The sequence below is a fragment of the Psammomys obesus genome, unplaced genomic scaffold, assembly GCF_907164565.1.
Source record: "Psammomys obesus unplaced genomic scaffold, mPsaObe1.curated_primary_1811, whole genome shotgun sequence".
NCBI classification, from domain to species: Eukaryota; Metazoa; Chordata; class Mammalia; order Rodentia; family Muridae; genus Psammomys; species Psammomys obesus.
Window position 1 is genome coordinate 932,168 of NW_026594377.1, and position 23,415 is coordinate 955,582.

Here is a 23,415-nt window from a genome sequence, read left to right on the forward strand (position 1 = left end):
ACACACACACACACACACACACACACACACACACACACACACACCCCGATAAAGATACCTAACACTGGTAGTGATGATGTTGTTTAAAAAAAAGAAATCCTTACCTTGGCTCAGAGTGCTCGCAGCCCAGGTCTGACTTGCGGTTTTCTGTTCTCGAGGATCTGGGGGCATAGCTCTCTTGACATGGAGGGGATAGCCACTGGCCATAAGCCAGGCCTTCAAGTGGTCTATGTACTCCCTTCCGAACAAAGTGGAGTCCTCAAAATTTGGGAAGAAAGCCGGAGATGGCGCGATGTCCTGGAGGCCCACAGCCTCTAGGATCTTCTCCTGCCGGAAGGAAGAGGCCAAGGAGAAGGTCTGGCCTAAGAGTGCCAAGGACTTCCTGCACAGAGAGTTGGTGGTCTCCAGGGCCACAGCCAGGTCCAATGGGCTAGTGAGGGTCTTCATCTTGACGCTCAGCTCGTAGGCGTTACAGGCCATGAGCAGGGGTGTGACACCCTTCAGCAGCCGGTCCTGGAGCCGCATGATGTACTTGTCAAAGGGCTTAATGATCTCAAAAAAGCAGTTTTTGGTCTTCACAGCACCTTTGTCTAAAAGCATATTTAAAAATTCATTATCAACTCGGGGTGTTTTCAGAGCAGAGTGCTTTAAAAACTTAATAGTAAAAAAGCAGAAATCTCTGTGCTCCGGTTTCAAGGAGCATTTGAAGGAGGCCAGCATCTTGGCACAGGTCTCAGTTTCCAGTTCAAACAGAGTCTGGAAGAGCTGGGAGAACTTGAGGTCATCCTTGATGGTGTGGAACCCGGCCCACTTGATGACCTCTATGCCAAACCTTGAGAACACATCTGCCTTGTCCATGGCATCAAAGCCCAGCTTCCTTCTAGGGAAGCCAAGGGTCCTCAGGTCTAGCCCCAAAGGAATCTTCAGAGCAGCCAACTGGATTTCATCCAGCCCAGGGTTTGTCCCGAAGGCCACATCAGAACTTGGGGTGGCTTTCTGGATTTGGTTAGTGCCCTGAGGTTTGGAAGTAATACGACTGACAACAGGTATTTTCTTTGTGGTCATGCCCTTCAGTGTGATAAGCTTCCCAACACCCTTTGCTCCAAGCAGGCCCTGAGTGTCCGCCTTTCCCAGGAGAGTGCTTTCCTGGTCAGCCATGTTTAGAGACCGGCTTCTGGCCAGTACTTGCCCACTGCCTCTAGGCACAGAGTCCACCTCCCCAGAACGGTCCAGGTCATAATCCCGACTCTCCTTTTCCATCCGCCTGGAGGAGGCCACATCCCCTAATACTGAGGTTCCAAAACCATATTCCTGTGACCAGGAGGATTCTTGAGAAACTGGGTGGCCCAAGTCTTGCTCCCAAGAACCACGGAGCGCAAGCTTCCAGTCCTGAGAAGGAAAATGTCCCAGTTTCCGGTGGCCAAAACTCTGGTCCCGGGAGTCAGTATGGGCTGGTTCCAGATCCCGGCCACATTCTTTGCGGAGATAGTTGTCCTCACTGACAGACTGGTTGCCAGATCTGAAGGAGGGTCCCACAAACATGTCACCTCTGAGGCCTTCTCTCCCCAAGTCTAGTGAGTACACTCCAGATCCACTGGAGGAGTACCTGCTCTCACTGCGAATGTCCTCATAGACATTTGCTCTGGCTCGTGAGCCTGTCCTTAGGAGATCTGAAATAAATAGACAGACAGACAGAAGGTACTTTAGAGCATGGACTACATGGGAATGGCGCACACCAGGCCAGAGTGAGGTACAAACTCAGGTTGCTGTTAACATTGTTTAAAATCAGTAGAGAAGTGTCAGGACGGCTTAGTGAATAAAGTACTTGCCATGCACCTGTGAGGCAGGAAGTCAGGTCCCCAGAACCCACAGTGGCACCAAGCAGACGTGGCTGCTGTATCAGGAGGTAGAGACATGGAACCCTCAAGGCAAGCTGGCCAGCTACAGTGGCTGGAACTGGTGCCTCCGGGTTCAGCAAGAGACCCAACTTCAATAAATAAAGTGTAGAGTGACGGGGGAAGACAAATGCACGCATTGCGCATACAGATGCATACGGGCACCACGCACACAAAACAACAGCAGCCAAGAGAATGCCCATGGTGCCACCTTCACTCTCCCTGGCCACTCTGCGCTGACCCCTGACAACTGCAGCCATTTAACCAAGTCTGATAAAAATGTCTAAAAACTTGCACTTGCACTCACTGTGCGGCCTTCCCAGCGCTTTCCCTGTTCAACTGCATGGAGCACTGCCACCAGCTCTGGGCTGTGTGGGAGACTTCAGAACACATGGCAGATTAGCACATGTCCGCGCTGTAGAAACACCACCACGTCATTACACACGAGCGGGGAGCATCTTCCAAGCTTATGCTATATGGGGGCTGGAGACCCATGTCCTATGGGTACTAAGGGGTGATCACACTTAGGAAGACAGGTTTGTAAGTGCTTACCCTTGTGGCCATCAGCCAAGGTAGGACAGGGGGTGACCCCACAGGCACACATTAGTATCACACAGGTTCCCAAACTCACCACCAGCCACCAACCCATCATCACTCCCTACCCTTTAGACAAGGGCTTGGTCTCTGTGCAGCCTGGATCCCACTTCAGAGTTTAGACAGGGTGCCACTCCTACCTCCCAGAGGACAGCAGGGTGGCTGACAGCCTGACACATGACCGCAAAGTGCAAGAAAGGCCCGCATTAACCCTCCTCTCTCTGGGGCGGAAGCAAACACGGAAGTAGACAGAAGCAGAAGCCACACTAAGAGAAGGTATGGTGGAGAGGGAAGGTCCCCTGGGAGGGGTGCACAGAAACACTTCAAGAACGCCCACAGAAGCCACCTATGGTAGTGGCAGGCCTTGGGCAGCTTTCTCACATTTGGATATTTGAACAAAATCTACAACAAAGTTAAAAAAAAAAATCTGACAAAATGGGACTGGTAGCAAATACTCAGAAGGCCAACATTCAGAAGATGAGATGAGGAGGACTGAGAGTTCAAGGCTAGCCTGGGCTACATAGTGAGCTTGAGACCCCTCTGGGTTACAGAATGAGACTTTGGCAGGGAGGAGCTAGGGAGATGTGGGTAAAGTGTTGAACAATTAAGAAGACCTGCCTTGCATCCGTAAGACACATGCTCAAGAGGGAGAGAGAGGAGAATCTCAGGCTCACAGGCCAACCAATCTACCACATCAGCAAGCTCCCAGTGTCTCAAAAGCAAGGTGGGGCTGGAGAGATGGTTCAGTTGTAAGATCACTTGTAGTTTTTCTAGAGGACCTGGGCTCAGTTCCCAGCACCAAACCACAACTGCCTGCAACTCCAGCTCAAGAGAACTAATGACCTTTTCTGGCAACCACAGGCACCTTCACACAGGCACATACCCACACAAACACGTAATTAAAAATACAAAATCTTTTAAAAATAAAACAAAGTGGAGAGCGATGAGAAAAACCCCAGATATCGACCTTTGGTCAGTACACACATGCACGCCTGTGCACCCTTACATGAACACACACAAACATGAACAAATGCACACACAGCCCTGAAAAGCAAAGGACAGGTGCCAGGAAGTCGAATAATGAAAGAAAACACAAAACCACACTCCTGGGCAAATACAAGTTCCCCTCTTCAGTGAGCACTTCTGAGCACCTACTGTGTACACACACTAGACACTGCCATTACTGTAGAAAAGGAGATGCCTTAGTGGCAGAGTCCTAAACCTGAGCACATGAAAACAACGCACACAGAGGCACCCCACCCCCTTCCACACACATACACACACTGAGGGAAAGTGGGTGCTAAGAAGGGCAATCCAGTGACATCCTCAGACAGCCCCACTATGTGTGAAGTAGCAGCACTTGATAGTAACTAAAGGGCTGCTAAAGAGGGTGGGACAGACATGAAGTTCCATCAGTGAGAAACAACTGAAATCATTTGGGCCATGACTGTGGTCTTGGTGCAGTCAAAGTGGCAGAGTTAAGAGGCAGAAACAGAGCCTTAATCCCAATACTTGGGAGGCAGGGGCAGGCAGATCTCTGAGTTCGAGGACAGCTTGCTCTACAGAGTGAGTCCCAGGACAGCTAGGGTTACAGAGAAACCCTGTCTCACAAAAACAAAAACAAACACCCCCACCCCCACCAAAGAGAGGCAAGAATGGTGGCTGCGCCATGCATTTCTCATTCCTGGTTTACAGAAAAGAAATGTCCAGGTTAGAGCAGAAGCCTAAGGGAGTATGACTGACAGATCATATAGCTCTGTTCCAGAACCATGCAGCACTCTATAAGGTTTACCATTTTTCTGCCAATCAATTATTTTTTTCTGTTTCTTTTGGAGGCAGGGTATTGCTATATAGCCTGGCCTCAAACTCAAAGGTATCCTCCTGCCTCAGGCTCCTCACTATGTACCACAACACAAAGCCCCACTAGTCTTCTTGAGGAAATTAAGATGTGATGTTCGGGGAGAGGACCTACGTTCAAATTCCTACCACCTACAAAAAAGCCAGACATGGCTGTACATCGCTGCCCATGGCTATAACCCCAGCACTGAGAGGCAGAGTCAGGTGGACACATGGTACTCACTGGCCAGCAGCCTAGCTGAAATGTTGAGTGTCAGGTTCATGAGTGACTCTCCCCCTCTCATTCATATCCCCCACCCTAAAATAACAAAAACTAGTATATTAACCAAGGTTTTAATCCCAGCACTTGAGAGGCACAGGCAGGAGGATTTCTGTGAGTTCAAGGCCAGCCTGATCTACAGAGCAAACTGCAGGACATATATCTTTTATGTATATGAATGCTCTATCTGCATGTACACATGCATGCCAGAAGAGGGCATCAGATCACATTTATAGATGGTTGCAAGTCACCATGTGGTTGTTGGGAATTGAGCTCAGGACCTCTTAACCACTACCATTGAGCCATCTCTCCAGTCCTTGAACAGTGTTTCTCAACATATGAGTTGTGACTCCTTTGGGGGGTCAAAGAACACTTTCACAGGAGTCATCTAAGACCATGGGAAAACAGATATTGACACTACAATTTATAACAGTAGCAAAATTACAGCTATAAAGTAGCAATAAAAATAATTGTATGGTTGAGGGTCACCACAGTATAAAGAACTGTATTAAAGGGTTCCAGCATTAGGAAGGCTGAGAAACACTGACATAGAGACCCTGCCTCAAAAACAAAACAAAATCCCACAAAATAGCAACAACAAAAACTAAACAAAGCGTAATAGTGCAGAGCGACTAAGGAAGGTCCCCAGCCTCCACACATACAAGCATCTTCAAGCATGGTCACATGCACATACACACACCCACAGTCGAGATCATACACCACACACAGATGTGCTGTGTGGTACTTGAGTACTGTAGCATGTTCACCCTTTTGACATTGCAATATTAGGTTATAATCTACAAAGTTTACACTGGAGAACTACTCAGGCTAAAAAAAAAAAATTTTTTTTTTGTAACAACAACAAATCTTTATGATTTTGTGTTGGACCACCTCTATAGGAACCTTTAAGTCGTGGTTTAGAAATGCCTACAAGAACTAAGATTTCAGTTCAGCCAGTTTGCTGGAGGCTAAGACAATCACTGTCTTAACGGGGAACAGCTGCTGAGATGGCTCTGAGGAAAGGCACTTGCCACAAGCCTGACTAACAACTGAGATTGGTCCCTGGAACCCATACGGTGAAAGGAGACAATCAATTTCTGCAAGTTGTCCTCTGATCTCTGTGTTCCAGTGTGCATACACACAAAGGACACCTTCTGTAGAGGCTGGTATGCAGTTAGTGGCAGAGTGTGTGTTTTGGCATGAGTAAGGCCCTGGGTTACTCACCAGAACATGATTAAACTCTTTAGTGGGGAGGGTGCGTGGCTGACATGTTCTCTTACTGACAAACCTCATACTGACAAACAACAAACTGACTTAGCTTGAGGGGGGCCACAAAAAACCATGATTCTCTTAACAAGTCTAGCAGGGCTCACAGTAGCTCGGCTTGCACCCAGGGTATTAGAGTCCACAGAGCGCCTCTTGTACAGGCCAAACATCTTAACTTACCTTGAGCTTTAAGCTGGATAGTTTCACCAACAGCCTCAGAATCCCCATACCGTTTAGATTTTTCCTGTAATACAGTGTCCAAAGATTCCTGTGCCATCCTCCTTGCCGCCATGTTTTTCTCTCCTAAAGTGAGAGAAGCCACACTGATCAAGACAGCCTTCAAAGGGCCAAAAATCACCACCAAAAAAGGGGTAACTGAATTGGACGAAAGACCCTAGAAAAAAGTATTTAGGAAAGGTGTCACACACCAGCCTCACAGTTTGGAGAAGGGCTTGGCAGAGCTCACTTCACCTCTGAGATGAGTGAGTGGCATTGTCACAAGAAGACACAGTAAGCTAGCCACTGTTCACTCTGGGCTAGTCTCAGTGAAAGATCTCTTCTGCTTCTTTCAACAACACACCCCAGAGCTGAGTGCTTATAGCACAGACCTGAGACAGTGCAGCACAGAAGGCGTGCTGCTGCAGGCCAGTGATCCCAGCATTAGGAGGACTGAGGCAATGGGATTTCCAGTTCTAGGCTAGCAAAGACTACATAGTGAGAACCTGAAAAGGGGGCCGAAGAGGACCTGCAGAGGTAGCTCAGTGACTAAGAGCGCTTATTGCTCTTGCACAGAGACCCAAGTGTTCCCAGCACCCACACTGGACAGCTAACTACCTACAACTCCAGTTCCAAGGAATCTGACAACAGCTTTTGGCTTCCACTGGTACCCGTATCTACTTGCCCTTACCCAGTCCAATAAATAAAATCTTACAAAGGGGTAGAGGCTGAGACGGCTCAGTAAGGGGACCAACTTAGAGGACAGAGTTCAATCTGGCAAGTTGTTTTCTAATTTCCACCCATGTGCTGTGGCACACATGTACCCAGAAATACATGAAATTAAAAAGAAAAAAGGCTGGGCACAAGGACACGTGCCTATAATCTCAGTGCTGAGCAGAAGGAGCAAAAAGGATCTCTGGAGTTTGGTGGCAAGCCAGACTAGCCAATCAGTGACCGGACATCAATTTCTGGACTACATACACACACACACACACACACACACACACACACACACACACAGAACCTAGTGATACACGAATGTAATCCCAGCTATTTATGGGGCTGAGCAATAGGACTTCAAGTTTAAAGCCTGTGTGGGCTACCGAGTGAGTTCCAGGCCAGCCTAGGCTACATAACAAAGCCCAGTTTTGTATATGCATGAGGTTTTTTGTTCGTTTGTTTTGGCTTTTCAAAACAAGGTTTCTCTGTGTAATAGCCATGGCTGTCCTGAACTCACTTTGGTAGGCCAGGCTAGCCTCAAACTCAGAGATCCATCCTCCCCACCCCCCAACTCCTGAGTGCTAGGCTTAAAGGTGTGTGCCAGAGCTCATGGCTATGCATGACGGCTATGCATGAGTTTTTTTGTTTTGATTTGCTTTTTTGCAACTACATAGGAGTAGTCCATGCTGTCACTGGCACTAACCTTTTGATTCTCCTGCTTCTGCCTTCCAAGTACTAGGGTTACCAGTATGCACTGCCAGGCTTAGGAGACTCTTTATTTTTATTTATTTTTACTTTTTTTTTTTTTTTTTTTGGCAGCGTAGAGTCAGAGGGATTCCAGATATGCTCTACCTGCAGAGCCCTGCTGGCCTCAAACGTAGTACACAGACTAGGCTGGCATCGAAAGTGCACTGCTCATCCTTGCCTCTGCCTCCTGACACTGGTATTATGGGTGTGAGCCATCATACTCAGTTTGAAACCCTGCCTTAAAAAAATAAAAATAATAATAATAATAAAAAAGCAGACTTGGAGAAGTGATCCAACCAAGGTCAGTCATCCTGGTCTTGAACCTGACCAACAATGCATTCGCTGTGAGGGCACTTTCTCTAAGTAGGAAAAAACTAGGCAGCATTTATATCAGTGACAGCCTGCCTCATGACACAACTTCAAGAAGCAAACCTGCCTTCTCTGGTCATTTCTATAACCATCACCCCGTTTCCCCACGCCCTGGGAAAGCGATAGGGCAGCCCTTGTTTTATGTCAGTTGTGACCAGGGTCTCCTCGGGGTCAGCTGGTCCTGAGAGCTAATCAAGGTACCTAGTCTGTCTGCATATCCGTTTTCTCACACACGGGACCGGCAGCTACGGAGGCTGCAGCGGTTCTCAGTAGCTGGAGGCCCAAAGCAAAGCCTACTCGCCGTTACGCCCAGCTCGCCCGCGACTGCGGGCTCGAGCGGAATGAATGGACCCGCGAGCCCGAAGGAGAAGCGCACTCGCCCCGGGGCCACCCAGAGTCCTCCCCACCCCGGGCCCGCCCTCCCAGGTCTCTAGGGCCCGGGCCTCACCCCGAGCCCGCCGCGCGCGGTGCCGCCCCCGCCGCCGCCTTAGGCTCCTTATCCACCGCCTTGCGAGGCGGGGAGATGCAAATGAGCCAACGGTTTCCGCAGCGCCGAGTGGCGCAGGCGCAAACCTCGGCCTCGCCTGGGCTCGCAGGCGCTGGCTGCCACCGCCTAGGCACTCATGCGCAGGCGTCGACAGCGGCCATCTTGGCTCTCCAGCGCAGGCGCGCTGCCGCTTCTCAGGGCAGATTCTACCGAGATGAAAACTCTCTTTCAAGGGGAAGCGACTGCTAGTAGCAGCGCGGAAAAGAGGGCGAGGGCTTCCAGCCCACACGGCTCTGTCGCCCCCTTCGCTTTACCTTTGCTCGCGGTCGCCCTTGTTGCCCCGGGAGGGAACTTCTCGGCTAAGCGAGGACGTCAAAACGAGGTACCGCCTCTGCGTTCGCGCGCGTACGGTGGCCGGAAGGAGCCAAAGGCGAAGCCTCCGGTGACAGCTGCGAGCCCCACCCTTTTCCCACGTGCATAGACCCGGTGAGGAGCGCTTTCTCTCGTGGGGGGCGCAGTGGGGAGTGGGCGTTGCGGGGTCGGGCTGGTGGGGTCTGCGGGACCCTCGGGGACCTGGTTTCGGGGAAGGAGAGAATTGTACCAAAGATACTTGGGAACCAAATGCTTCGCCTCTTTGGGGTGCACGTTCTTTTCATTCAATTTATTGATTCGTGCTGCAGCTGTGTGCTGAGCACCTGCTGCGGTTCTGCTGCTTTTAGGCAGTGGAACAGTAGTACAAGGGTTCGAGACAGTGTGGCACTGGGTTCAAGGAGACGCAGGTTTTGCTGTGCATGTAATAAAGCAGGCGTGGTTGCTGCATCTCTCATGCCTGCTCTAGGAAGGCAGAGGCAGAGTATTGCTGTGAGTTCGAGACCGGCCTCGACTATGTAGCCAAACCATATTTCAGAATAAAAACAACCGAACACAGCAGCAAAAGCAGGCGATGTGGTGCACTCGAGAAGCAGAGGCAGGAAGATTGTTGCGAGTTCCATACCAGTCTGGGCTACATGGCCAGACCCTGCCTCAAAAGCAACAGGTAAACCAAGGGTTTATTTGAACTCGGGAGATGGAGACTGGAGGACGACTAGGTCTACACGAGGCCCTATTTTTTTTTTTTAAGATTTGTTTATTTTATGTATATAAGTGTTCTATCTGCATTTACATCTGCCAGAAGAGAGAATCAGTTCACATTGTAGATGGTTGTGAACCACCATCTGGTCACCGGGAATTGAACTCCTGACCTTTGGAAGAGCAGACAGTGCTCTTAATTGCTGAGCCATCTCCACCCCTTTATCTTATAAAGAACAAAAACATGAGAGAAGGGCTGCGTGATTCAGTGTGGTTTCGTTTACTTTCGGGTGTGTGTGGGGAAGGGCAAGGTCTCACTATGTAGATCAGCCTGGCTGGGAACTCACAGAGGTCTGCCACATTTGCCCTCGGTGTGCTGGGTTAAGGGTTTTTGTTTGTTTTGTTTTGGCTGCTTGATTCTTTTTGTTGTTGTTTTTATTTATTTTTTATTTTATTTTATTTTATTTTTTTTTGGTTTTCGAGACAAGGTTTCTCTGTGTAGCCCTGGACTGGCTTTGTAGACCAGGCTGGCCTCTGCCTCCCAGAGTGCTGGGATTACAGGCGTGCACCACCGCACCCGGCTCAGAGTGTGGTTTTTGAATTGGATTTTTATACATTTATTTACTTTGTGTGTCTGTCATATGCATATGGTAGGAATCAGAAGACTGAGATTCAGTTTTCTTCTTTCACTATACAGGTTTCAGGGATGGAATTCTGGTTCTGTTTTCTGAGACAGTCTGTGGTAACCAGGCTGACCCTGAATCCCTGATCCTCCTTCCTCAACCTTTTTAGTTCTAAAATGACAGTTGACACCGGACTAATTCATGATTCTGGAATGAATGGGCAAATATGACTTGTCCTAAAGAACAGTATCAGGAAAGTTTGATAAAGTTGATTATGGACTGAGTATTCAGGCAGTGAGGTGGGTCATCTGCCAAACCTGATGACCTGAGTCCAAGCCCCAGGACCTCCATGTTGAAGAGAGCTGCAAACGGTTCTCTGACCTCTACATGTGCACACAGCAAATGTAAGCCAACACTTACACATGGATAAAATGGAATTTTTAAAAATTTACATAAACTAACATTCTAGAACAATGTCAGGCTTGGTTTGGGGGGAGCGTGCTAGCATACATGAGACCCTGGGCACCATCCCTGCACTGCCAGTAACATTGTCATTTGTTATATTTTGTTCAGGCCTTGTCTGTAGCTGAATACCCATTTCCCTCATCTTGGGTAGATTGTTTATTGAGAGGGGGTTTCATGTAGCCTAGGTTAGCCTGGAGCTCACTGTGTAGCCCAGGCTGCTTGTGAACTCCAGATCCTCCTGCCTCAGCATCCTAAGTGCTAGGATACAATATTTGCCACCGTCTCCACTCCTGGCCTCTGTCATTTCACTGTTTATGTGTAATGCTGTTTTTGTATACAGTTGTGTAGGAAATTATATATAACTATGAGGTAAAGTGAGACTCAGGGACCAGTGAGCTGGCTCAGTGGTGAAGGTGCTTACTGTCAAGCCTGATGACCTGAGTTTCCCCAGGACATACATGGTGGAGGGAGAAGACTGACACCTGAATGCTGTGCTCCAACTCCCACACCTGTGCCATGGGTTAGGTATACCCTCCCCACACAAATAGTAGGTAAATATGTCATAAGAGAGATACACACAATACTTATTTTTTTTTAAGGGAAGGGAGATTTAAATTGGCTGAAAATCAAAATAGAAAAAAATGTGTGTGTGTACATATATATGTGTGCATACACACACACACACACACACACACACAGTAAGTAACATATCCTTTTTTTGATGTTTGCTTTTGTCTTGTTTGGTTTTAGTTAAGGTTTCACTATGTAGTCCTGGCTGGCCTGGAACTCTGTATGTGGATGAGACTGACTTTGAACTTCCAGATAGCCAACTGCCTCTGCCCCTGTGTTCAGGGATGCCAGGCCTAAGTGCCTCTGAACTTTTAGAAGCTCTGAAGATAGATCAAGGTGATCTAGGTGAGAAGAGCATTCTCCCAGTTGTCATTGGTGTGGCCTGGTAGACAGTCCCTCAATGGCCTTTTCTTTCTTTCTTTTTTCTTTTCTGTTTATTTTATTTTGTGTGTGTGGGCTTGCAGATGTCACAGCCTGCGTATAAACGTCAGAGGACAACTTTCAGGAGTTCATTGTCTCTGCTGTGTCAGTTTTTAGGATTGAGCATAGGTTCTGAGACGTGGGCACAGGGACCTTTACCCACAGAGCCGTCTCACTAGCTCACCCTTTTTTTTTTTTTTTTTTTTTCTTTTTGGCTTTTTGTCTACTCACTATGTAGTCCAGACTGGCCTCCCCTGGCCAGGACCCTTCTGTCTCTGCCTTTCTAGTGCTGGGATCACTCAGGCGGCTAGACCTGGCCCGGCCCAGGTGACTGCTGTCCCCTGACCAGATGCTCCTTTTCACTCACAGGCAGCTATGGCTTCCAAGCGCATCACCCAGGAAACCTTTGATGCTGCAGTTCGGGAGAACATTGAGGAGTTTGAGATGGGCACTGAGGAGGCCATCCGAGAGGCTGTGGAACAGTTTGAATCACAAGGTAAGACAGTGGCTCTTAGAGGCAAGACTACCATGAGGCCCCAGCCCTCAGCCTGACATAGCAGGATGACCCCACCCCATCTCCATGTGTCACCAGCATTCCACTTCACCTCAAAATAAGAATGGGGTGGGGGTGGCGTCATCAGCCACAGAGCCACATGGCAGATGCCACATTCTAGAGTCAGTCATGAGGACAGAGGGTAGTAGGGCTATTGGGTGATGGTGGTTGTGCTGCTAGGGTTTGGAGACCTTGAGCCACATGGCAGGAAGCAGAGGCTTAAGACCGTTGTCTACACATGCCCTCGGTACAGGCAGGGTGCTAGGCAGAAGCAGATCCATTCCCTGCTATCTCTGTCCTCAAGTCTAGCTCTCACTGCACCAGGGAAGGCAGCAAGAAGGGAAAAGAGAGCGGCCAGCCTCAGTGGTCAGAGGTCTGCTCCAGGCTCTCTCACTGAGATACTTGCTGAGTTTGCCCCAGAACTAGTGTAAAAAACTGGCGGCGGGCGGGGGCAGTTAAGACAGGGTTTCTCTGTGTAACTCTAGCTCTCCTGGAACTTGCTTTATAGACCAGGTTGGCCTTGAACATAGAGATCATCTTGCCTCTACCTCCTGAGTGCTGAGATCAAAGGCATGCACCACCACCACCCAGTGTCTTAGTTAGGATTTCTATTGCTGCGACCAAAAAGCAACATGGAGAGGAAGGGGTTTGGATGGATCACACTTCCACATCACTGTCCATCACTGAAGGAGGTCAGGGCAGAACTCAAGCAGGGCTGTAGCCTGGAGGCAGGAGCTGATGCAGAGCAGCTGATCAGATGGACGGCTGCTGCTTACTGGCTTGCTCCTCATGGCTTGCTCAGCCTGCTTTCTTCTAGAACCCAGGACCACCAGCCCAGGGATGGCTCCACCTACCATGTCCTGGGGCCTCCCCCATCAATCACTAATTAAGAAAATTAATTTCTTTTTTTTTCCCCCCAGAGCTGAGGACCGAATCCAGGGCCTTGCACTTGCTAGGCATACGCTCTACCACTGAGCTAAATTCCTACCCCCTGCTCAAGAAAATTTCTTACAGCTGAATTCCATGGAGGCATTTCCTCAACTGAGGCTCCATCCTCTAGGATGACTGTAGCTTATGTCAGGTTGACACACAACCAGCCAGTAGCCCAGCAGTGGGGTGGAGACAGGTGCATGGCTGGGGCTAGGTGGCCAGCCGGTCTAGCCTAATTGATGAGCCTCAGGTTCAGGGAAACCCTGTCTCAGAAAGGATTACAACTCCCAAGGAAGGACCTTAGTTGGACTCTGGTCCTCCATTACTCCACATGTGAACATCTGCCCACGTGATTATCCACACACACCAGCATACGCACACACAAACACACTCACACATAAACACACACATGGTGCCCAGCAAAGCACAGCATGGTGGCACATGCCTGTGATCCCAGCTCTTCCTTATCTTTGTTACTATTTTTTGGGGTTGTTTGTTTCCAAGACTGATTTGTATAGCCGAGGCTAGCCTCTTAACTCATTATGTAGTAAGGCTAGCTGCGCCTCTTGCCTCCCAGTTTAGAATATGTGTACACCAACACTACCAGCTGGTCCCAGTACTTGGAAAGCTAAAGCAGAATTACTGTGTGTGTGAGGGGGGTTGTCTTTGCTTTTTGTGTGTTTATTTTTAAAGACTGATTCATGTAGTCTAGGCTAGCCTCTCAACTCATTATGTAGCTAAGGCTAGTTTGAACACTGATCCTCCCACCTCCATTTCCCAATGTTGGGATAATAAGTATTTTTCAACACTACCAGCTGATCTCAGTACTTGGGAAGTAAGGCAGAAAGATTACTCTGAATTTGAGGTCAGCCTGGGCTACATAACAAGATACTACCTCAAAAAAACCTTACCCTATCACTCTGAGTTCACTTCTCCCTCTTGGGATAGACAGCTTGGTGTGCCCTAGGCTGTGCTGCGATGGGGGAAGCTTAGCTGGGCAGGAAGGTGCAGTGCAGGACCTTGGTAGGCAGCGAGTGCATGGGCATGGCAGGCACACAGCTTGGGAAAACTGGTTTGGTTTATTGGGCAGGTAAGCAGGGTCGTTGGGCAAGGTTTGTGTGGACATGTACAATTGACTAGAACAGGGGTCTTGAAAGATACTTCCTCTGCATACTCAGGGGCTGGGAGGTCGAGGGGGAAAAAACCTTCTAAGGTCAAACAAGGAGTGAGGCATGATAACTATCAAGAGAGTACATCTTACCAGGGTTGATAGTAGTGCAGCTGGCTTTCTGCTGCCAGGTTGGGAGAGAGAATGGAGCTGACTCGTGCCATGCTCGGATGAGGTACCCAAGGTTGAAACTCTGTTCGACTCTTCTCCCATTAATCCTGGGCCATTATGCTTCCACATTATCCCCTACCTGATGTGGCGACACTCTCTTACTCCCAGACTTTGGGAGATGTGGGAGTGGATCTCTATTAGTTCAAGGCCAGCTTGGTCTACATAGTGAGACTATGTCTCAAAAACAAACAAATAATAGTTTAAAAAATTTCTCCTACCCCCCCCCCCATAAGCAAGAAGTGGGACCAGTAGGGGTGCAAGTTTCAAGGGAGAGGCTCTGTGGAGTCTCCTCCCCATCCCACTGTGAGCTGGCAGCTGCTACCTCACTACACAAAGCCAGCACGGGTGGTAGGGCTTTGCTTGTAGCCTGTGGCTGGCCTGTGGAACGGAGGGCTGGGAGATATTGGAAGAACCCTGGGAGGAAGGCCTCCAGCAGGGAGGGGCTGACTTAAGGGACTTGAGGAGGGACAGTTGTCCTGTGTCCTCAGCACAGGAAAACCATTTTTCCTCTCTGCAGGGGTTGATCTGAGCAACATCGTGAAGACAGCACCAAAAGTGTCCTCAGATGGACTCCAGGAGCCCACACATGATGTCCTGCAGGTAGGAGCAGCTGCTTCCCTCATCACTGTGGGGCAGTCTTGGGGGTCGGGGAGTCCTCTTCCTAGGCCCTATATGGCAGAAATCGGGATCTGAATGAACAACCTTGTGACCAGTGGAAGTCTACAGCCATGTGTCCCACTTCCATGTGAGGACAGCCCAGCCTCTGGGGGACAGCTGAGCCATGTGGAGGACATGTTTGAGACACACAAGTGCATGTGTGATCTCACTGCCCAAGTGCTGGGGTCAAGGGCACACAGGTATCAAGGGTCTCTGGCCCAGCATTCTGTGAGTTCTGGGGATCTGAACTCAGGTCCTTGTGCTTACCCAGCCAGTGCTGAAACCCCACCCCAGGTACCTACTACCAGTCCTTGACTTTTATAAAAACAGTTTTTTGGCCAAGTGTGGTGATACCTGCCTTTAATATACCCCCTCTTCCTTTAGGAGGCATAGTGAGTCTAGACTAGCCAGGACCACATAATATGATCCTGTTTCAACAACAGTAGAACTGTCGTGGGGGCACATGTGCTGAGGTGCATATTCAGAGGTCAGAGGACAACTCACAGCCATTCGTTGTATCCTTCCACTCTGTGGGTCCTGGGGCTCCAACCTAGGGCATTAGGAAGCACTTTACCCACTGCTGGCCTGCAGGTGTCTCTCCCTGTCTTGGTAGCTGAATTCCAGCCAAACCCTTCTGGGATGCCGATTTCTGCTGCTTGTCCCTTTCATGGTTGAGTTGTCAGCAGACTCTGGGGCGTTGGGCACATTGACTTAAACTTTGGCTCCCACTGGGGTGCGTCCTAAGGCCACACGAGTTGCCACCCAGACTGGCTGGCTCTGCTTTTGGTGCTTTTCTCTTAATTCCCCGGACGGCTTGGTGTTTCACCTGAGAAATCTCTAAGTAAAGAGCTTCACTGGGCCAGGCAAATGTCTTTGGATGATGAGAGGGAGCTGCCCAATGGTCGGGCCGGAGGAAGAGGCCTTCTCCTCCCAGAAGCACGCAGAGGAACAGTTAGACTAGATAACAACCTACAGCAGCCACTGCAGTGTTTCCAGTGGTTCTAGTGGCTGGACCCAGACAGGCAGCATCTCCTGCTACCTTCTGGGGCTGCTTGGTGCAATTAGGGCTAGGCCCGAGTATGTCTCCACTCACATGTGCTTAGCAGGGCCACTGAGATGGCTGGCACTTCTCCACACAACATTGTAATGGCATATGAAAGAGCTCACATTCTGATTTTTAAATTTTTATTTATTTATTTAATTCTGGGGAGGGTGTTCAAGACAGGGTTTCTCTGTGTAGTCCTGGAACTCACTCTGTAGACCAGGCTGGCTCTAAACTAACAGAGATTTACCTGCCTCTGCCTCCCTGTACTAGGATTAAATGTGTGTGGCACCATGCTCACCTCGCTATCTGATTTTTGATGGAGCAGATACTGAAAGGTGAAGAAAGTAAGCCCTGGGGAGGAGAGATGGCTCAGAGGTTAAGTGCACTAGCTGTTCTTTTAGAGGTCCTGAGTTCAAGTCCCAACAACCACATGGTGGCTCACAACCATCAATATGGATCTGGTGCCCTCTTCTGGCGTGCAGGTACACATGCAGGTCGAATAGAGTATAAATAATAATAAATAAATCTTTAAAAAAAGAAAGTCAGCCCACTTCAGTGTATTCTCAGCAGTGTAGTTGTGGCCTCTGGTACTCAGGGCTCCTGAAACTATAGGCATGAGGCAGCAATAGAGCACACAGCTAGTATGAGACCCTGCATTGTATCCTCACTTCCCTTGGAAAAGAACAGGCTGTTAGAGGACTCAACAGGGAAGGGTGTGTGCCACCAAGTCTGATAGGAGTTTGATCACCAGAATGCACAGGCAGAGGGAGACACCTGATTCCCATGAGTTGTCTGTTCTCTTTATGCATGTTATAATGTATGTGTGTCTGTGTGTGTGAGAGAGAGAGACATATAAATAAAATTTTTAAATGAAAAATAAAACAAGGGCTTGGGGATGTGTGTAACTCAGCAGAAGCGCATGAAGCCCAGGTTTAATCCACAGTACTTAAAAACAGGCGGAAGAGGCTGGAGAGGTGGCCCAGCAGCTAAGAGCATGGGCTGTTCTTACAGTAGACCTGGGTTCCAGCGGATGTGACACCTCTTCCAGCATCCTCAGGCGTCAGATACCTTAATGTGGTGCACAGACAGATATTTAGGCAAAACACCCACACATATAAAGTAATAACCAAGACTTTCCTTTAAATAAGGTGATTATGTGTATGGTGGCTCATACCTGAAATTTCAACATTTAGGAGGCTGTTGCAAGAGGTTTTCTATGAGTTCATGGCCAACCTGGGCTATATATTAAGACCCTGTGATGGCCCTGAAGACATAGCTCACCAGTTAAGAGTGCTGGTTGCTCTTACAGAGGACCCAGTTTCAGTTCCGCAAACATACATGGTGGCTCACAACAGCCTGTAACTCCAGCTCCAAGAGATCCTACCTACTTTTCTGGCCTCTGAGAGTATTGTACACACACACACACACACACACACACACACACACACACACACTTAAAAAAAATGAAAGTTCTGGCTTAAGACAGCAGAATAGGTGTAGAAATTTTCAGATAGATCTGGCTCTTTCTTCTATCTTGGGCCCAGATTCTGGGGTGCAGCTCCATGTGGTACAGAGCCTGTGAGTAGCAACTAACATTGATATTCTTCGCAGACTCTCAGTGATTTGCAGGAGTCCTTGACTGGCGCTCGGCTCCAGGAGGTATCCGCCCACCTTGCCCACTTCTGTGACCAGTGCAAGCAGCAGAAAGCCAGCCGTTACCTGGCAGCCCAGAAGGGGGCCTACCCAATCCTTTTGGCTGCTTGGCAGCTGGCTGCCACAAGCGACCAGGGCCTTCTGCTCCAGGCTCTCAATGCCTTGGCAGTGCTAACTGATGGTCAGCCTGACCTCTTGGATGCCCAGGGCCTGCAGCTTCTCGTGGCCACACTGGCACAGAACACCACTAACACTGAACTCACCTGCTGTGGGATCCGCTGTGTGCGCCACGCCTGCCTGAAACACGAGCAGAATCGGCAAGGTTTGGTGAAAGCCGGAGTGCTGCCCCTGCTCACTGCTGCTATCACACAGCATGGCCATCACCCCGATGTGGTCAAGGAGGCCTGCTGGGCCTTGCGGGTCATGACCTTCGATGATGACATCCGAGTGCCCTTTGGCCATGCCCATGAGCATGCCAAGATGATTGTTCAAGAAAATAGAGGCCTGAAGGTGCTCATTGAGGCTGCCAAAGGTAGGAGCAGCACTGGTAAGAGTGGGGAGGGCATGCTGAGAGAGTTGCCCAGCCATAGAGCCCCTGCCTAGAATCTCCCAGTGAGGACATGGAGGTGTGGCTCAGAGACCTGCCTGGATTCAGGATGTCCTGGGTTCATCCTCAGCACTGTAAACTAACAAACATCCTTACACTTCTGTCTGTCCTTGTGTATAAGTTCTTTGTCACATACATGTATGTAGCTCAGTGGCTGCTATGAGCCAGCTGTGTATTCATACTGTAAATCTACTATCTTCTGACCTGTCCCTTTGATCCATTTGAAATATCTGAAGCCAGGTATGATACTCATACCTGTAGTCCCAACAGTCTGGGAGGCAGAAGCAGGTGGGTTGCTGTGAGTTCGAGGCCAGCCTGGTCTACAAAGTGAGTCCAGGACAGCCAAGGCTACACAGGAAAACCCTGTCTCAAAAAAAAAAAAAAAAGAAGAAGAAGAAGAAAGAACTGTCTGTACTGCCACAGTAGTCACACACACCTTTAATCTTCGCATATCCTACTCTCCATAGCAAGTTCGAGTCCAGCCAAAGCTACACAGTGAGATCTTGTTTCAAAACAACAACAGCTGTGAAAACCTTACTGGGAATTGGAGCAGAGGTGCTAGAAGGATGAGTTCCCTGCCTGTCCCATGGCTCTAGCTGCATGGCCAGGCCTGTGTGTGGGATTTTCACTCCATCTGAGAGTTAGGAAGGCTTGTCTCAGTCCCTATTCTACATTCCAGCCGAGAAGTGGGGCCTGACTATCTGCAAAGCCGGTTGGCTTCTTGAAGAGTTGTTTGTACCTTCCGTGCTTGTTTGTGGCTGGGTTAGGGTAGTGAGAGCAGGGGACAGACATGTGAAGCCCTGTCAGGCTTCCTTTTACTTGCCAGTGCTTCAGTGGAATCCAGGGAAGCAGATGTTGTGCCTCATGTTGAGCACTGGGTCCAGGCCCCACCTCTAAGCTGCACCCACTTAGAGAAGACAGCTCACCTTCTGGTAGTCTGAAGGCCTGGGGCAGGAGAGGCTTTCTCCACTGAAAAACCTTAGTTTCCCACTTGGCTGGTTGGATGGCCCGCCCACAGCACCACACTTGTCCCATTACTTCAAGCACATCCTTTGCCCATTCAGATCAGCCTGTGCAGGACAGTGGGGTGTCAGGTGGGTAGAGGCAGCAAGTGCTCTGAGATCCCTGTAGATGCTAGCCATTAACCGTCACCTTCAGGTGCACCTGCAGTCCATCTGCACATGTTCCTTCCCAGCCAGGATCCTCACAGTCATGTCACAGGTCTTGCTCTGGCTGTTTCCTGCCTTTGAGGCTGTGTCTCTCTGTGAGACTCTGGAACTTGCTGTAGACCAGGCTATCCTGGAACTCACAAAAGAGTTCCAGAGTGTAGGGGATTAACATGTGCACCTTGCCCAGCCCTGGACGTCTTTACCCTGTGGATGCAAGAAGCAGGTCTGGCAGTTGTTAGCCAGCTGTGCTGGCATGGCACATGGCAGGCCCAGATAGGGGCTGATTCTCCTCCCCTGGGCCTGTCGGGTGACCCCGGCCAGCCTGTGAAGTGGGGAGTTCTCTTAATGCTAACAGATTCTTCTTGAGACATGTGTTTTTCCCTGGTCCCTCCCGACTCCAACTCTCTCTTCCTACCTTTGCACAGCATTCCCTGACAACCCGGGAGTCCTGAGTGAGCTCTGCAGCACCCTGTCCCGCCTGGCTGTGAGGAATGAGTTCTGCCAGGAGGTCATCGAGCTAGGAGGCCTTGGCATTCTTGTGACCCTGCTGGCTGGCTGCAGTGACCACCAGGTGGAGCCCAAAATCTTCCTTCTTCCCCAGGGCTCTTGGCTGGACTGACCCCACTCGGGAGGACAAGGGTGAATGTTTGGGCACAGAAGGCCTGTCCACACTCTCAGGGCTCTGATTCCATTCTGCCCTTTTTTCCCCCCCCTGTTTCCCTATATTGGTGAAACTTGGAGCCTCCTGTATGCAAGCCCTCTGCCACCGAGTCATACTGCAGCCCATTTAGTCTGTGCAACCCAGGCTAGTCTTGATATTGGGATCCTCCTACTTAAGCCTTCCAAGTACTGAGATGCCAGGCATGAGCCACCATGCTGGTGTATGTGCGCGCGCACGTGCATTCGAGAGGCAGTGAGAAAGGGTCACAAGGTCTCACGTAGTCCCAGCTGGCTTTGAATTTGACCCATGTGTGTTGTCTTTCATAGGCTCACTGGTTGGTGTGGGTGCTAGAACTCGGGGCCTTGTTTGTATGAGCCACTGCCTGGGTCCCACTTGTACACTCTCTACCGGGAGCAGGAATGAGGAAATGGAAAAGATGTCCTCAGCTCAGGCTGCTCAGTGCTCTCTCTGGGCCACACCTCATGCCTAACTCACATGAGGTAGATTAGGCAGATCATCCACAAAACCCAGACCGTCTTGCAGTCTGCCCTTTCTCTGCATGGTGGGTCATGATCCTGCCATGCTGTCATAGGCAGGTCTTTGACCCTGGGGTGGCCACTTGTGTTTAAGCTGAGAAGCAGCCAAGCAGGAGGCTTGTAGCTGGCACACAAGCCAGGGTGACCTCACCTTGCCTCCACGCAGGACCTCGTGAAGCAAGTGCTCAGTGCGTTGAGAGCCATCGCAGGCAACGACGATGTGAAGGATGCCATTGTCCAGGCAGGCGGTACTGGCTCCATTGTGGCCGCCATGACACGACACCTGGCCAGCCCCCAGGTACCCACCTCAGACACGTGGGCTGGGCAGTGATCTCCAGGGATTGCCTCCTCACGGTCAGCAAGGCTAGGTAAAGGACTATGGCTGCGGTGCTCCTGGTAACCTGTATCCTGTCAGGTTCTCACGGGGCCAGTGCCCTCACTACTGCTGGACACCCAGCCCACCACTGCTGTGACACATAAGCCTACTGAGGGGAGTTGCAGAATACCCAGGATGGGGTGGCCAGTCGCACTCACATGGGGAGGGTGAATCTGCTCATCAGCTTCAGGCACCTGTCCCACACCCACAGGTTTGTGAGCAGAGCTGTGCAGCACTGTGCGTTCTGGCCCTACGCAAGCCAGAGAACAGCCGGGTCATTGTTGAGGGCGGCGGGGCATCAGCTGCCCTGCAGGCCATGAAGGTGCACCCACAGGAGGCCGGGGTCCAGGTGAGTAGGCAGCCCACCACAGCCCGAGCCTACAGAGTTCCTTCCCTTCTCATTGTCTAAGCATGTTGAGCTAGGCATGGTGGCCATACTCCCAGTCAAGAGGCAGAACTACCGCAAATTTAGGACCAGCCTGCCTTACAGAACTCCAGGACAGTTTGGGTACTTCTTACTTTCCTCTGTAGTGACAGGCCTGTGATGCCACACTCCTGATGGGGACAGATGCCAGTACATGGTAGGTAAACATGATACCAGTTGACCGCTGAATCTGACCCCCACCCCATTTTCCCTTTGAATAGGCTCTAGCTCTGTAGCTCCTACTGGTTGGAGGTCAGGGTTCAGTGTCGTCAGCCTCCTGGGCACTGGGGCATCAGCCTGTGTCACCATGCACCTGGGGTGTCCTCACTGTGTCAGGTGTTCTGAGCCACTGAGCCTTGAAGACAGTCTGGGGCCTATACATGACTCTTCAGCCCTAGCTCTAGCAGATGGTGCCTGTGCCTCAGGGACATTAAAGTCCTTGAAGGAAGGGCTGGGCATGGTAGCACACACTTTTAATCCCAGCACAGCATGTGGAAGGCAGAGGCAGGCAGATCTCTGTGACTTTGAGGCCAGCCTGGTCTACAGAGTTTTCAGGAAAGCCAGGACTACATAGAGAAATGCTGTCTCAAAAAAAAAAAAAACTCATGAAGGTTCCTGGAGCCAACCCAGATGGGCGACTCATTGAGAAATGAACTTTGGCACCCTCCACGGATGGCCTCACTGTACTATCTCCAGGGCCTGCCTCAGGGGACTATGGATAGTTCTTTGTTCCTAAATTGTAGTCTGGGTCCCAGATACTGTCTGGAGTGCTCACTTAGGAGATGTGGGACATGGGCTTAGAAGGTCACATGAGAACACGTGTCTAACCTGGTCCGTTGTAGTCGTCTGGGAATGTCTGTCTCATCACAGTCCGAGGAGTACACTAAGGTCAGAGTGGGCTCCAGCCTAGGCCCCTCGCCCTATTCACAGCCTTTCTGTCTTCCAGAAACAGGCCTGTATGCTGATCCGAAACCTGGTGTCCCGAAGCCCGGTCTTCTCCAAGCCCATCCTGGATCTGGGGGCGGAGGAGCTCATTTCGCAAGCCCGAGCTGCCCACCCAGACTGTGAGGATGTGGCCAAGGCTGCATTGCGAGACCTGGGCTGCCGTGTGGAGCTTCGGGAACTGTGGACAGGAAAGAAAGGAGACCTGGCGCCTTGACGCTAGCTCGGTGAGCTCTGGCTCCAGAACATGGGTAGCTGTGGGGCCCTGCCACTCTGTCCCCCACCCATGTCACCCAGGTGTGTTCAGCAGGTCAGTGGCGGGGGAGGGGGAGCAGAAGCAGTCCTTGGGGCCTGTGTCCCAGCAGGCAACAGTGGTGACCTCGTGCCCCACCCCTCGCAGTGCCCTTTCCCGCCCACAGATTTTCTCAGCAGTTTTGGGGCAAAGGGCACATGGAACTACAGCATTCTGCCTGGAATTTGGGGCTTCTGCGAGCTGGTGTCCCGGCAGGGCCGGTCACTGGGCTGCAGTCTAGGTACCACTTCAACCCATTCAGAGCCCTGCTCCTTGGGCAGGCACCTGGGTAGAGGACCATCTGCTGGGAAGAGGGGGCGACTCTCAAATGGTTGAGCTTCATGTGTATGCTGTGGTGCACATATGCATAATAAATAAATAAGTGTAATTTAAAAGTCCTGCCCCTCAGTGTTACCTGTAAAATGGCTCCAGAATCCTTGGCACTGCTGGCAGAGGCGGGGATTTCAGGCTCAGCCATCCAGGTCTGTTCCAGCCCTGGTCCCTGATACTGCAGCCTGCTGATGCGGCCTAGAGGGGTCTCTTCATAGCTCTGTGAGGCCTGTGACCACAGCCTCAGAGAGAGGAGGGCCCTGGCACCTGCGGTTGCTCCAGGAACCAGAGGTGTTTGGGGCATGGCCTGGTCTCTATAGGCCACTGAGGCCAGGGTCAAGGTCA

General features: G+C 50.4%; 2 protein-coding genes across 6 annotated transcripts in view; one reads left to right on the forward strand and one right to left on the reverse strand.

Moving 5' to 3' along the window:
• Sugp2 (SURP and G-patch domain containing 2) overlaps positions 1 to 8,798 on the reverse strand; it is a 39,230-nt gene extending 30,432 nt beyond the window's left edge. For 3 of the 4 annotated variants that reach the window (XR_008721463.1, XR_008721464.1, XM_055618697.1), the window contains exons 1-3: positions 8,372 to 8,419; positions 6,052 to 6,174; positions 105 to 1,670 (exon numbers count right to left, since the gene is read on the reverse strand). Coding sequence is in view for 2 of the 4 variants with exons in the window: in XM_055618697.1 (XP_055474672.1) it covers positions 105 to 1,670; positions 6,052 to 6,163 (1,678 nt within the window). In the remaining 2 variants the exon portion in view is untranslated. Of the gene's footprint in view, positions 1 to 104; positions 1,671 to 6,051; positions 6,175 to 8,371; positions 8,420 to 8,724 lie in introns of those variants that run through there. The other variant, XM_055618698.1, reaches the window with a different exon arrangement.
• Positions 8,799 to 23,133, forward strand: Armc6 (armadillo repeat containing 6). 2 transcript variants are annotated; one of them, XM_055618699.1, is made up of 8 exons: positions 8,799 to 8,896; positions 11,926 to 12,052; positions 14,896 to 14,978; positions 17,692 to 18,265; positions 19,935 to 20,080; positions 20,873 to 21,004; positions 21,294 to 21,431; positions 22,453 to 23,133. In XM_055618699.1, exons 2-8 carry the CDS (start codon positions 11,932 to 11,934, stop codon positions 22,663 to 22,665), a joined length of 1,407 nt encoding a protein of 468 aa, XP_055474674.1. In that variant the 5' UTR covers positions 8,799 to 8,896; positions 11,926 to 11,931; the 3' UTR covers positions 22,666 to 23,133. The 2 variants fall into 2 exon arrangements, with proteins under 2 accessions (XP_055474674.1, XP_055474675.1); XM_055618700.1 differs by lacking the exon at positions 8,799 to 8,896 and adding an exon at positions 11,449 to 11,481.
• The last annotated feature ends 282 nt before the right edge of the window (positions 23,134 to 23,415 follow it).

Coding starts and splice junctions, on each gene's coding strand:
- Armc6 (XM_055618699.1), top strand. CDS start 11,932: ATGGCTTCCAAGCGCATCACCCAGGAAACCTTTGATGCTGCAGTTCGG. Junction 14,979..17,691: donor CCACACATGATGTCCTGCAG/GTAGGAGCAGCT, acceptor TATTCTTCGCAG/ACTCTCAGTGATTTGCAGGA. Junction 20,081..20,872: donor CTGGCTGCAGTGACCACCAG/GTGGAGCCCAAA, acceptor GCCTCCACGCAG/GACCTCGTGAAGCAAGTGCT.